This window comes from Kogia breviceps, chromosome 2 (genome assembly GCF_026419965.1).
Source record: "Kogia breviceps isolate mKogBre1 chromosome 2, mKogBre1 haplotype 1, whole genome shotgun sequence".
In the NCBI taxonomy this organism is placed as follows: Eukaryota; Metazoa; Chordata; class Mammalia; order Artiodactyla; family Physeteridae; genus Kogia; species Kogia breviceps.
This window is the reverse complement of record NC_081311.1, coordinates 180063647-180077325: the sequence shown is the minus strand read 5'-3', so window position 1 is coordinate 180077325 and position 13679 is coordinate 180063647. Positions and strand designations below refer to the sequence as shown.

The 13679-nt window shown below is 40.3% G+C and overlaps 2 protein-coding genes across 9 annotated transcripts in view; one reads left to right on the top strand and one right to left on the bottom strand.

The window, feature by feature from the left end:
- Positions 1–8209, top strand: part of FN1 (fibronectin 1) — a 69541-nt gene extending 61332 nt beyond the window's left edge. For all 8 annotated transcript variants that reach the window (XM_059052782.2, XM_059052778.2, XM_059052780.2 and 5 more), the window contains 5 exons: positions 1697–1861; positions 3748–3873; positions 4399–4505; positions 7025–7135; positions 7460–8209. In XM_059052782.2, coding sequence (XP_058908765.1) covers positions 1697–1861; positions 3748–3873; positions 4399–4505; positions 7025–7135; positions 7460–7531 — 581 coding nt within the window. In that variant the 3' untranslated portion in view covers positions 7532–8209. The remainder of the gene's footprint in view (positions 1–1696; positions 1862–3747; positions 3874–4398; positions 4506–7024; positions 7136–7459) is intronic.
- Positions 8210–9426: 1217 nt separating this feature from the next.
- Positions 9427–13679, bottom strand: part of ATIC (5-aminoimidazole-4-carboxamide ribonucleotide formyltransferase/IMP cyclohydrolase) — a 40084-nt gene continuing 35831 nt past the window's right edge. The window contains exon 16 of the mRNA XM_067026825.1: positions 9427–9781. Coding sequence (XP_066882926.1) covers positions 9566–9781 — 216 coding nt within the window. The 3' untranslated portion in view covers positions 9427–9565. The remainder of the gene's footprint in view (positions 9782–13679) is intronic.

Genomic DNA, 13679 nt, shown 5'->3' with positions numbered 1-13679 from the left:
TATATAGGCCTAAAACCACAATGAGGTTAAATGGTCATTGACTTTTTGTAGCACCTGGAAAGTTCCATTAAACCAGTAGTGTATCACCCGGCTTTTCAAACTCCAGCAAGCTGGAGAGTCACCAAGAAACATGAGGTAGAGAATAATCAAAATCATGAATCTCAAATTTTCCAACTGGAGGGTACTCCATTCCCCATCAGCAGGGAGTGCTGAATTCTGTCTGCCAAGTGACAGGCTTTATTCCTAGGGCCAGTTACTTAACCTCAGCCTCCTTTCTCATTCGATAGGTGACTGTGTTCTTTTACATGTATAAAAGCCTGTGAATTAAGCAGTTTATTTTTTTTTTGGCGGGGGGATTATTTTGTGCTTATTGTGTTATATATCCATGGTAATGCACACTTTATGCTTCGTGTGGTTTTGCTAGTAGAATGCCATGTGAAAGGAATTTTCAAGAGCAAAAAGGTCTTTGTGCTTTATCCACATCATTTTTTTAAAAAGATTCCATCTCCAGAACTTTGGTCAGGTGGAATTTTAACTCCTGGCTATCTTTAGGAAGGTTACTGAAACCCCTCATAGCAGTTTAAGTTCCTTCCTTCTTTCCGACTCCTTATTTGCAGCAGCAATATTCTGCATTCTAGCCAGGTTCTCCCAGCTTTGAGATATTTCAGACATCTTAGTTTCAACAAAACTCTATTTTCTTCCACTGTGATGCCTTTCAAAATATTAGACACTTCAAATATCTGTTGCTTTTGAGCTTTTGATTTTTGCACTGTGAAAAGAAATATACACAGTGGGATTCAAAGTCACAGAAGTTAGTTTACTTAATTTTTAGAGAATAATTTGAAGCATGCTTTGTTTGCATAGATTATTTTAAAATAAGCTTTCCCAAAACATAAAGACCAGATCTTAGGCAACATGAAGAGATTCCATTACTTAATTTCTAAGCCATCGATATCCCATTGCTTTCTCTTATTTGGAACAGTTGGTTTTATTGATAGAGTAAAGCGGTCTGACCATTATGAAAAGACTGTACAAAATCTAGGCTTTTTGCACTATTATACAAAAAATGCAATAAAATAAATGCGATCACATTTTAATGGCATATAAAACTGTGACAACGTTTGCATTAAAAGCAAAAGATGCCCTCTAATAATTATTCTTTATTTGGTGAGCACCTTCTGTTGGTAATAGGCCAGTGCTTTGAATTCATGATCCCATGTAATCGTCACAAGATCCTGAGTAGGTGGAGATATTTTTATTTTTATCCCCACATTACAGAGGAGGGAAATAAGGCAGAGACATGTTAAATAACTAGCTTAGGGTCACTCAGGTACTGATGGAGAGGAATTTCCAGCCTTCGCATCCCACTGAAGTTCTTAATTGCCTCATGATCTGTTCCATGTTATATAGACTAGATTACTAGAAATGATTTTTTTTTTTTTTTTTAGCACTGAGGGCAAAAGTGAAAGATGGGCTCCTTTTAAGAGGCTTGTGGCAATTGTTCACTAGCAAAATCTAAGCATTGTTTATTAGAGCAGTTGATGCACTGATAGAACAGATGAGTGTTTAGTGCTACTAGGATTTTTGTTTTCAAATAAGTCATTATATACAATAATTCAGTTCTCTTCTTATGGTCCAAAACCATAATAAGATGTCTTTTTTTTTTTTTTGCCTTTTCCTCCTTTTCTTCATGTAGTTGACCAAGGCCTAAACCAACCCGCGGATGACTCGTGCTTCGACCCTTACACGGTTTCCCATTACGCCACTGGAGAAGAGTGGGAGCGATTGTCTGAATCTGGCTTTAAACTCTCATGCCAGTGCTTAGGCTTTGGCAGTGGTCATTTCAGATGTGATTCATCTAGTGAGTAGCTTGCTTTGTCCACCTCTTGCAGTTCTATGCATTCGCACACTGTTCCAAAGGAGGAAGCATGTTTGGCAGATGCAACCTCTTCCAAACATGAAGCAAACAAGGAGAGACTGCTTGACTCAAAGTAACATTTTGCATCATATGAAAATGATGGGAAATTTTACTTGTTGAATATTGCTTCATCTCAAAGGTTGTATTTCAATATGACTATTAATTAAGAATAAATTTGTGATGGTAATATGATTTAAAAAATTTTTTTGTTAAAATAAATGAATAAAGTCAAACTCGTTGGAGCCAGGTCTAATGAAGGGTATCAGAGACACAATGGAACCTCAAGTCTCTTTTAATCTGTAGTGTTGAGTGAGCTCAGAGGTGAACATTTATACTTACAAATACTCTATCTCTTTCAACACAAACCAGATATACACATATCATAGTATATATACACTCACACCCACACACACACACTTTCATATCTCATATACACACTCATATCATACATACACATACACATATTGGGTAGCTTGAACCTTGCCAAGTAATGTGGAGAGTACAGATAATCCATTTGTAGATAATTAAGAATCAACTTCAATTGAAAAATATTTGATTTTCAAATTATAAAAGGATTTTATTATTTAAAATTATTTTTTAGTTAAAATAATCCTAGGAATGACTTATCATGCTTTGACGTATTAGTATTTAGTATTTGATGTATTTAGTATTAGAATTTTTAAATCCTTCATTTCTGCTTTGTTTTTAGGGGATGTGATTATTATTGAAAATTGGTTCATTTTCATAGATGTTAATCATTATGCCTTATAACAAGCCTCCTATAGACATATCCAGGAATTGTACTGGGTGAAATATGACATAATGATTTTTAAAAGATCTTAAGAGTAATTTACTTAACTTGTATACATGAACAGACTGAAATATAAAAACAACTAATTTTTTCAATGCAGACTACTGTGCTTGACCATCTGAAAATAGAAGTGTCATATGCTGTTTAGGAGTTGGAAGTTTTAACATTTGGCATCAATTAGGTGGTTTTTAATTTCTGAAACTGAGCTGTTTTTAAGTCTGTATATTTATTACCTATGTAAGTACTTAGGTGCAACTGTGGGAGCAGAGCTGTAAGTTGATTTATGTGATTCTTTGGTTCAACTTACATATTCTTCACTTAGATGTCATAATTATTGACTAACTTTTTTAAAGTTTTAGGAATGACTGACTTGTTGATAAAATAGAAGTTGTGTGTATTATATAAACTTCCAAAGTTTGTTTTGCTTTAGTATAAACTTTGAAGATTAAAAAGTCATCTTTTATGTAGGTAAAGATATATAACTGAATTTTAGGTATTCCTTGGAACCAGTCTTATTTGTAGGATGATAACCATTGATTTATCATTTTGTTTTTGTTTTGATACATAGGTTTATTCTTTCACTTTTCCCATTTACAAGAAACAGGTTGTAGTGTGTAGAAACCAGCTGCTCTTTGCTTTTTGGTTAATTGAACTTTGTATCCACGATCTCTGCAAATCCAAAAGTGGCTTTTCACCTATTATCTATTTGTAGCCTTCCCAATTTTAAACCTTAATAGGGAGAATTCAAATGAAGGTCATTGACTATTCTTGTGAAATGATTATGATGGAATAGACTGGATCTTAAAATAGCCGAGAAAATGTTAAGTGGTAAAGATAATATTTTCAAATCCAACCAAAAACGTGGCTTGTCAGAGGGATCATGACCTTCATCTTTCCTTGCGCCACTCCTTCCAGATACCTGGCTTTGAAAGTCTGGTGACATGTCCTGGTACGCTCACCATCTTGTGAGTCAGAACACGCCAATAACTCCCTGCCTCTGATCTTCCCCACCCCCCAGAATGGTGCCATGATAATGGTGTGAACTACAAGATTGGAGAGAAATGGGATCGTCAGGGAGAAAATGGCCAGATGATGAGCTGCACGTGTCTCGGAAATGGAAAAGGAGAATTCAAGTGCGATCCCCGTACGTTGCCACAAATCATTTTTAGTGCCTTCTTGAGCACTCCCACCTTCATTACTGAGCTGTAACTCTCAACCCCAGAAATGATTGGAGACTTTAGGTCTTCTTGAGGAGTGAACGGTGGGTTTGTTAATCTTTTGATTTGGGACAGCAGAGACAAGCTTCAAAAATGAGCCATAATTTAATGTTGTTATAGGGCACTTTAGCACTTTTCCGACCTGAGTATTTTGACCATAATCTGCAGTGAAATGTAACAAGAAAGCCTTACGGGTCTTTAGATTCAACTTTTAAAATATGATCTCTATCTCTGCATTGAACCTTTTCCAGTGTATTAGATCTAGTCTTTGGAAATGCTGCCCTAAGATCTATACAGCAGTACCTCTCTTATGGATGATTCCCATTAACATGTGGGACGTGGGCTGTGATGACATAAATTTAGAAGAGAAACAAACCCACCCCCACAGAGGGGTCAAGTCTGTATTATTGTTCTCAGTCTTACATGCGCTTATGATTTGTGTGTCCACGTAGACGAGGCAACGTGTTATGACGATGGGAAGACGTACCACGTGGGAGAACAGTGGCAGAAAGAATATCTTGGCGCCATTTGCTCCTGCACGTGCTTTGGAGGCCAGCGGGTAAGACCAGATAGGCCAGGCTCTGTGCAATTTAGACAAGGGGGGGAGGTTCCTGTATGGACGATTAAGAGTTATGCTTCCTGTGTGTGTGCTGTGCACACAGGTGTGGTAGTGCCCCTTATGAAGTGGGGAAATACTTCATCTCCTGTTGGAACATAAGGCTACTGACTACCCCTTTCCAGTTCTCCCCCTTTGTGGCAGCCTCCCCCATACCTACTATTCTCAGACTGCCTCCGTTCTTCAGCAACTGAAGTGTTAAACGCCGGGTAGCACTGGGCTTCTTGCTCCATTCTGTTGGGCAGGTGCCCCTGTGATACTCCTGTTAAATATCTTGAATACCCAGATCTAAGAAAATACCACTTCTTTGTACCCTCTCTCAATCCCCAAATAGATTCCTACCATAGGTCTAGTGCTATGCTCAGGAATATGGGACACACAGAGAGAGTGAGAAATGGTCCTGGCTCTTAATGATATAGTTGGCGACATTAAATTAGCATACATCGAAAGTCCAGCTAATTAAGTCAGGTTCTGAATGGACTTGACAAACCCAGTTCCCACGTAGGCCGATGTCAGCAGGAAAGGTTTGGTGGAAAAGAGAAGCATGAACTGGCTGGGTTTTGGGGTTTTTAAAAAAGTTATTTATTTATTTTTGGCTGCGTTGGGTCTTCGTTGCTGCGCGTGGGCTCTTTCTAGTTGTGCCGAGCAGGGGCTACTCTTCATGGTGGTGCGCAGCTTCTCAGTGCAGTGGCTTCTCTTATTGCAGAGCACGGGCTCTAGGTGCACAAGCTTCAGTAGTTGTGGCATGTGGGCTCAGTAGTTGTGGCTCGTGGGCTCTAGAGCACAGGCTCGGTAGTTGTGGCACACGGGGCTTAGTTGCTCCGTGGCATGTGGGATCTTCCCGGACCAGGGCTCGAACCCATGTCCCCTGCACTGGCAGGTGGGTTCTTAACTACTGCGCCACCAGCGTAGTCCCCTGGCTGGGGTTTAGGATGATTAGTTTGGCTGAGGGATGGGGGATGCAGAGAGAGCTGAGTGAGCACAGCCCCCCTGGAATGGGAAGGAGCTGGCACGTGTGGGCTCCAGTGAAACAATCCTCTGCCTGCTGTCCGGTGGTAAGACATTAAATGGGAAGAAGTGGGGGCCACTTATGAAGGGCCTCGGAAGTCCATTATTCATGCCAGTACTTCTCAACCATTTCTAATCTCTGTCCTACTTCAATATAACAGAAAAGTGCTGTGCTTTCCTCTCGTCTTTGAAATTACAAAATAAAATGCCTTATAACTCAAATAAAAGCAATGAAACATAACATTCCTTTGTTTTCAATGAAAACATACCCTCCCCAACAGCTTTTCAAATTCTGGTCCTTGACGAGCATGCTCCCTACTCCAGGGTAAGGCTCACTGGTTGATGCCTTTGGCATTAGCCAGTTGCAGGTGCCCAAGAGAAAGGGAACATGATGGAAGACGCTTTTTAGGAAGATTAAACTGGCAGCAGAGAAGGGTCTTCAGGGGTCTGGCTGAGGGCAGCCCCTGGAAGCTACTCTGATCTTATTCCACCACTCGCGGTTGGGTGGGGAAAGAATCTCTCTCTCTGTCTCTCTTTAACACACATAAAGACCGTGATCACAGAACTCGGTCATCTCTGGTCATGTGCTCAGTGTAGAAAAGTGTGATGGAAAGTGAATTTGTTGAGAAGTCGGTTTTGGTCTCACTTCAGCCTCTGTGCCTCATGATTTCACGTGTGACACCTGTTCTGTTCTAAAGCAAAGTGAGAAATGAAACACTTTAGACAGGAGTGGGAACTGTTAACGTTTATATGAAAGCAAGATTCACTGATTCTGTAAGTAGGTATTTACCTGTACTGTCTTAGGTATTATGGGGAATATACTTTTAAATGGACAAATATGTCTTAAATATTCCACTGACAATATAAGAAAGAAAGTGATCGTATTATTTAGGGTTCTTCTAGCTGTAAGAGAAAAGCCCAACTCAGGTTAATTTAGGCAGAAGAAGGCGCAAATGACTGGAAAGTCCCAGGATCCCTCAGTAGAAAGGACATGACCAGGAGTCACCCAGCTGGGTGGCAGTCCCACTCAACTCACAGGTCACTGTGTGACTTCCCCGCCCCCCAGTCATTCTTCTGGGTCTCCTTTCCCTTACCTGTAAAATGCGGGTGTCTGTCTATGTGATCTCACGTTCCTTTTAAAAGCTCTAGGATTCCAGGAAAACCTCCTCCCCATCATGTAGTGTGGAAAAGTTATTAAGGAAGTCAGGACTGGAATCAGCCTTAGCAGATGGGTGGCGTTTGTAAGACATTTCAGGAAGAAGGAAAAGCATAAATAGAGGCAGCTATAAAATATGAGTAATCAGCCAACATATATTCTGCAAGTTATAAATGCATGAAATCATCCTCAAAGCTTCCTTTGTGACTAACTGCGTATATTTTGCCAACTCGTATAAGAGGTGAAATTCTTTGACACAAGCTCTAAGTTGCGATGTTCTTGTGTTCCCCTCTCTCAGGGCTGGCGCTGTGACAACTGCCGCAGACCAGGGGCTGAACCCGGTCACGAAGGTTCAACTGCCCACTCCTACAACCAGTATTCGCAGAGATACCATCAGAGAACAAACACTGTAAGTGCATTTGCACCCTGTGTATTTCTCCCCCAAATGCAATTAGGCACATAGTAGGGAGTCTCTTTCTGTAGGTACCTGTTTTTCTGAATGAACCAATTTTTAAAAAACTCTTTTAAAAGACTTAAGAGCAGAAAGAATATTGTATGCTGTAACATAATTTGGGTTCTCTTGAGCATCTCCCATTGCCCAGTATATAGCTAAGCTCTTAAAGCTAGACATATTTTCCTATGCGTCAGTAATTATCAGAGAAGCCACCCTCCCCTTTTTCCTTCTGTAGGCTTTACAGTATTGCTGTTAATTTTTCTTCTTCTTTTTTAACAGAATGTCAACTGCCCAATTGAGTGCTTCATGCCTTTGGATGTACAGGCTGACAGAGAAGATTCCCGAGAGTAATATTTCCAACCCAGAGAAACAAGCACGGATCTCTGTCAAGGTCCATCCAAACGGGAGTGATGTTAGCAGACCCCAGCTTAGTTTGTTTCTTTCTTAAGCCCTCTGCTCTGGAGTAACTTCTCCAGCTTCAGCTCAATCCACAGCTTCTCCAAGCATCACCCTGGGAGTGTTTTCAGATTTTCTCACAAATGGGGCAGTATGTTGCCAGTTCTCCAAAGTATTCAATACTGCTCAGTATTTTAAATGAAATGATTCTAACTTGTGGTTTGGATTGGGATCAATAGGGAAGCACATGCACCAACCAAGATACAAAATGTCTTGAAATGATATTACCAAAATTTTCAAAAGGAAAGTTACCCAAACACTTCTGCTTCCACTTAACTATCTGGCCCACAATATTGTAGGAATGGCATGTCCTTGTTGCTGTGATATTTGAAATATCCACAGTACTATTTCCAAATGATTCTAGTAATTGCCTAGAAATCTTTCTCTTACCTGTTATTTATCAATTTTTCCCTGTATTTTTATATGGAAAAAATTGTATTGAAGACACTTAGTATGCAGTTAATAAGAAGAATTTGGTCTAATTATGGTTGGTGATTATTTTTTATACTGTACATGCCAAAGCTTTACTACTGTGGAAAGACAACTGTTTAATAAAAGATTTACGTTCCACAACTTGAACATCATGGCTGCTTTTTTACATACAGAAATTTGGGGGAAAATAAGAATCTTCCTGAATGTTTTTTTCTTTGCTATTCAGCAAACATTTGAAAACCCATGATGGGCACGGCTCTCTAAATTTTGGTGATTTATGTACAAGCTTTTTTCTAAGTCTGTCACTCCCCAAACCCAGATTCAGTCTTGTCATTTTATCTCTTCAGTAATGGAGATAACTTTATATTTTCCGCTTTAGCAGATTTAGGTGGATTCAGATACTTAACTTGCTAGCTCTTCAGAAGTATAATCGAAACAACCTTTTCATTGTTCTTTTCTAACCATTATAATTCTCTCCTCCCTCCCACTTCCTTTCCGTCCTTCATTAAATAAACATCTATTCAAAGAGATTACCTGCAAGGAAAATAAAAAGATGTTAAAACTACTTAAATCCCTGGTGGTCCAGTGGTTAGGACTCCTCACTTCCACTTCAGGGGGAGCGGGTTTAATCCCTGGTCAGGGAACTAAGATCCTGCACGCTGCACAGTAAAGCCAAACAAAACAAAACAAAACAAAACAAAAAAACCACCAAAAAACTACTTAAATCGCATGGCATAGAGGGGTTCTGTCTCAAGGAATCGCTGTGGTATGATAACGTCAATCCAAGTTGTTTAAATGCCAGCTGACCCTGGAGTGCCCCAGATGAACAGAGTGTGTGTAGTCCTGGTCTACAAAGGCCCTTTTTTTTTTTCAATTTAACTTCGGGGAACCAACAAATCTAAAACTTTGAGATTAAATCTGGCATCCAAAATAGTAAAACAGGGCTTCCCTGGTGGCGCAGTGGTTGAGAATCCGCCTGCCGATGCAGGGGACACGGGTTCGTGCCCCGGTCCGGGAAGATCCCACATGCCGCGGAGCGGCTGGGCCCGTGAGCCATGGCCGCTGAGCCTGCGCGTCCAGAGCCTGTGCTCCGCAACGGGAGAGGCCACAACAGTGAGAGGCCCGCGTACCGCAAAAAAATAAATAAACAAAATAGTAAAACAGCGGCACTGGAAATAGTCAATTATTAATTAGTAAAAGATTAGTAATTCATAATATACAAGACATGAAAAACACTTTTATACACCACTGTAACAAAATATTTCACTGAATACCTGGCAATAAATATTAAGACTAAATACAAAAAGAGATTTCCTCAGGGTTCATTTGTTTTTAAAAAAGAAACAAAAAACAAAACTCATGTTGGAATGGATTTAGTTTATAACATACCTTGCCATTTAGCATCTCATTAGGGAGATATTTTTTTTTTTTAACATCTTTATTGGAGTATAATTGCTCTACAATGGTGTGTTAGTTTCTGCTGTAAAACAAAGTGAATCAGCCATACATATACATATATCCCCATACCCCCCTGCTCTTGCGTCTCCCTCCCACCTTCCCTATCCCACCCAGGGAGAGGTTCCACAGTCTAATTTGACAGGACTGCAGCTCAGATGAGTTTTCCTTAGCAGGACACAGACTCACACCCCGGACTTCTGTTAACATCACTAAACTTTCAGCTTTGTCAAGCCAGTAGTTACCAAGAGAGCTGCTCTGTACATGTGAAAAAAAGGACAAATCACAGGAAGAACAGATCATGATGATATTAAATGACTGTTCCACATACGTGGGTCATCATTGTTCATGGAGAGAGAATACGACCCAATACAAATTCACACATGTGTAAGGGGAAGCCCCACTGTAGACACACACCAAAGAGAAAGAGGGCTCCTGCTTCCATCTTTCATGTGAAGAGGAAGCCCAGGTACTGCACTTGTGAAAGTCTGCACCTCAGCTCCATCCTAGTGAAAGGTCTTTACATTTAAAAACGTAATGAAAGAACACCTTTGGGTTGAGACTGACTTTGCTTCAAACCACTTATCTAGAGACAAACCTAAAACTATTTTCTCCAACATGAGTTTAAGTAAATCCAGTTGGACTACATTAATTAAATGGATGGTGACCCCATCAAAAACTTGCACACTGAAATGTAAAATCTGCAAGTTCCACATTTAAGATTTTAAAAAGTACCACTTCTTCCAGAACGTCTGCTAGATTCTCAAAAGAAATATATTAAATTTACAAATGAAACTCTTTCAATAGTGAGTCAGTAACTACATGTAGATAATCAGAACAAATTAAATTTCAATGGTCTTTTACGTTTTGGCATCACAAGGCAAAATGGTAAAACTTTCTTTTTTACTTTTTCTCAGCAAAATCATTCAAACACAAGGATTTCCAAAGATCTTTTACACTTTTTACTGACTCATGTTACTGTTGTTCCTGAGAATTGTCTTAAGCAGGCCAGACTGAAAAGGCATAATTAAAAGACCAATCTGGATTCAGGCAAGAAACTGGCAATTCAAGCAAGGTCAGATAAAAGTAGTAAATATATGAGTTTAAAAAGAAAAATCATAATTTTGAAGCTATACCTTATCTTGCTGGACGTGATTTGTAATAAAATTTATGGCTGAGTATTTTTGTTGTTTTCAGCTCTAATGACCAGAGTGAATTAATTATGCAAGTTAGTCAGCATAACATCACTTTAAGCCTGTAAGGCACACGTTCTGCGGAGGTGAATAAAGAAATGCTCAGGTGGGGCTTCCCTGGTGGCGCAGTGGTTGAGAATCCGCCTGCCGATGCAGGGGACACGGGTTCGTGCCCCGGTCCGGGAAGATCCCACATGCCGCGGAGCGGCTGGGCCCATGAGCCATGGCCACTGAGCCTGGGCGTCCGGAGCCTGTGCTCCGCAACGGGAGAGGCCACAACAGTGAGAGGCCCGCGTACCGCAAAAAAAAAATGCTCAGGTGGAAATTACAAGTATAGGAAATGACTTTTCCATTTAATTATATTTCCATTGAAAATTCTATTCCATTTCTAGTTGTATGAAACTCATTAAAGTGATTAAGAAACACACGTCAGCACATTTAAGTGCTGAAATTGCTTCCTATTCAGTAAGTTCCCATCACTGTGACAGGGAAAGTGGCAGACTCCAATTTTAAAAAAATCACATTTTCAGGAGATACATTTCAACCATTAAAAAAAAGACGTCTCATGGGATGTCTCATGTTTGGGGACATTTAATGATTACCACAAAGGCTGATAAAGCAGACGCAGCACAAAGCAGGGCAGCACCTTGCCCTGCCCTGGATTTTTCGGACTAAGAAAGTTATTTTTAAAGAGTTATATATGGCAGTCATATTTGAGATGCAGGTTATTATCGTTGCCACATCATCCCATTTCATAGTCTCATTAAAATAAGAGATTCAATTTGAATTGCAAACAAAAATCTATATAAATTACAGCGGAAGAGAAGAAAATACTGTAAGTAATAAAAGAGCAAGAGAAACGATGCTTCAGCTGCAAGCCCCAAACGGGAAATTCCTTTTTTAACATTCCTCAGCAGAGTTAGGTATGAAATATTAAAGCATGTTTTACATTTCCCTGAATTCCTCTTTAGAGACGTAAAAGTTCTAACAATCTGAGGAGCCAGATTTATCCTATTAATGGCTCTTGTGTGGAGCCTCCAAAGGCTTGAAGTTATTAGCTTTGCTTGGAGGTGGCCAGCATGGGGGTGATTGTCAGCACCCAGTGCTGGCTAGGGCTTCAATCACCCATCCTGCGGGCAGCCCGTCCCAGCGGACTGCCCTTACGGAAAACACACTGCGGGCCAAGGATGCTCCCAGGGAGCTCTTTGCATCACGGTACCTCAGAAACCCCCATTTCGTTCCAGAAGGAAACCTTGCCTCTGCCAGGAGACTGCTGGTCAGGACTGTACAGCGAAACCTGCTGATCCGTAAAATTCAGCATTAGTTGTAAGATGCCGAGCCAAGCGGTGAACATGCCACTTTGGTGGAGAAACTGGAACCCTTTCATACACTGCTGGTGGAAAAGTAAAATAGTGCAGCTGCTGTGGAAAACAGTTTGGTGGTTCCACAAAAAGCTAACCATTGAGTTACCATATGACCCAGCAATTTCACTCCCAGGTATATATATACCCAAGAGAACTGAAAACGTATGTTCACATAAAAACTTGTACAAAAACGTTCACAGCACCATTTTTCGTTAACAGCCAAAAAGTGGAAACAACCCAAATGTCCATCAGCTGATGAATGAATAAACAACATGTGGTCTGTTCATACAATGGAATATTATTTGATCATAAAAAGGAATGAAGTATTCATACATGCTACACCATGAACCTTGAAAACACACTAAGTGAAAGAAGTTAGGTACAAAAGGTCACATAATGTATGGTTCCATTTATACACAATGTCCAGGATAGTCAAACTAATAGAGACAGAAAGTAGATTAATGGTTACCAGAGGGAGAGAAGAATAGAGAATAACTGCTAATCAGAATGTGGCTTCTTCTTGGGGTGATGGAAATGTTCTGGAACTGAACAGTGGTGACAGCCCTACAACTTTGTGAATATACTAAAAAATCACTGACTTGCATTTTATAATTTCAACTGAAAAAAATGGCACTTTAGTTACAGAAAACCTCAATATCCTTTTGCTTACTGGTAATGTCACCAAGGTTGTTGCCCCATAATCACACCCCTGCCCCTCCCTCGAAAGGAAACCAGTTACTCTTATCTAAGTTTCAGGAGGAAACTGCAAAGAGAAAAAAAATAAGAACTGGTTAGAATCAACTAGATCCAAGACGGTGGAAGATTTGACTTCCAGTACACTTTGAGCCTCATTTCTATGCTCCTTGTAATACATTAACATGCTGACACGCCCACCAGCGCCACAACAGCAACTGTAAAAGCCCATACAAAGACTGAAAAGCAGTGTCGCATCAGTCTCCAGGTCCAAACCACACCCCTATTCTCGGATAACTCGTGGATATTCCTTCCCCTCTTTCCAATTCCCTCCCTTTTACCTTGACCCTCCTATATATTTGGTGTCTCTGCTCTAATTGGGTTAGGAAGTTGATTTGTGAACTAGGTTCCTGCTTCTCCATTCTTTGACCATTAAATAAAGTTTGTGCTGCTCCAGTCTCAACATAGGTTTTGCTATTGGCAAAAATGGAAAAAAATAGGAAAAAGAACCTCCCTGGCCGAGACAAGGGGTCCCGGCCCGGGCTAGGACCCTGGTATGGGTCTAGTCGACCAATTCAGTAGCAGTAAGAAGCGGTTTGGGAAAACAGAGTAGATGAAAGATTGAAGAGAGACTTCCCTGGTGGTGCAGTGGGTAAGACCGTGAGCTCTCGATGCAGGGGGCCTGGGTTTGATCCCTCATTGGGGAACCAGATCCCACATGCATTCCTCAACTAAGACATGGTACAGCCCAAATAATAATAAAAAAAAAGATTGAAGGAACTCAAACTTTCTGGCTACCTATTCAAAAACTAAGGCAAAATCCAACTTCCACACATTAGTATCATCTTCCACTACCTTCCATGCCCCATATACACAAAAGCATTATGAAATAATAAGTAGCATTTT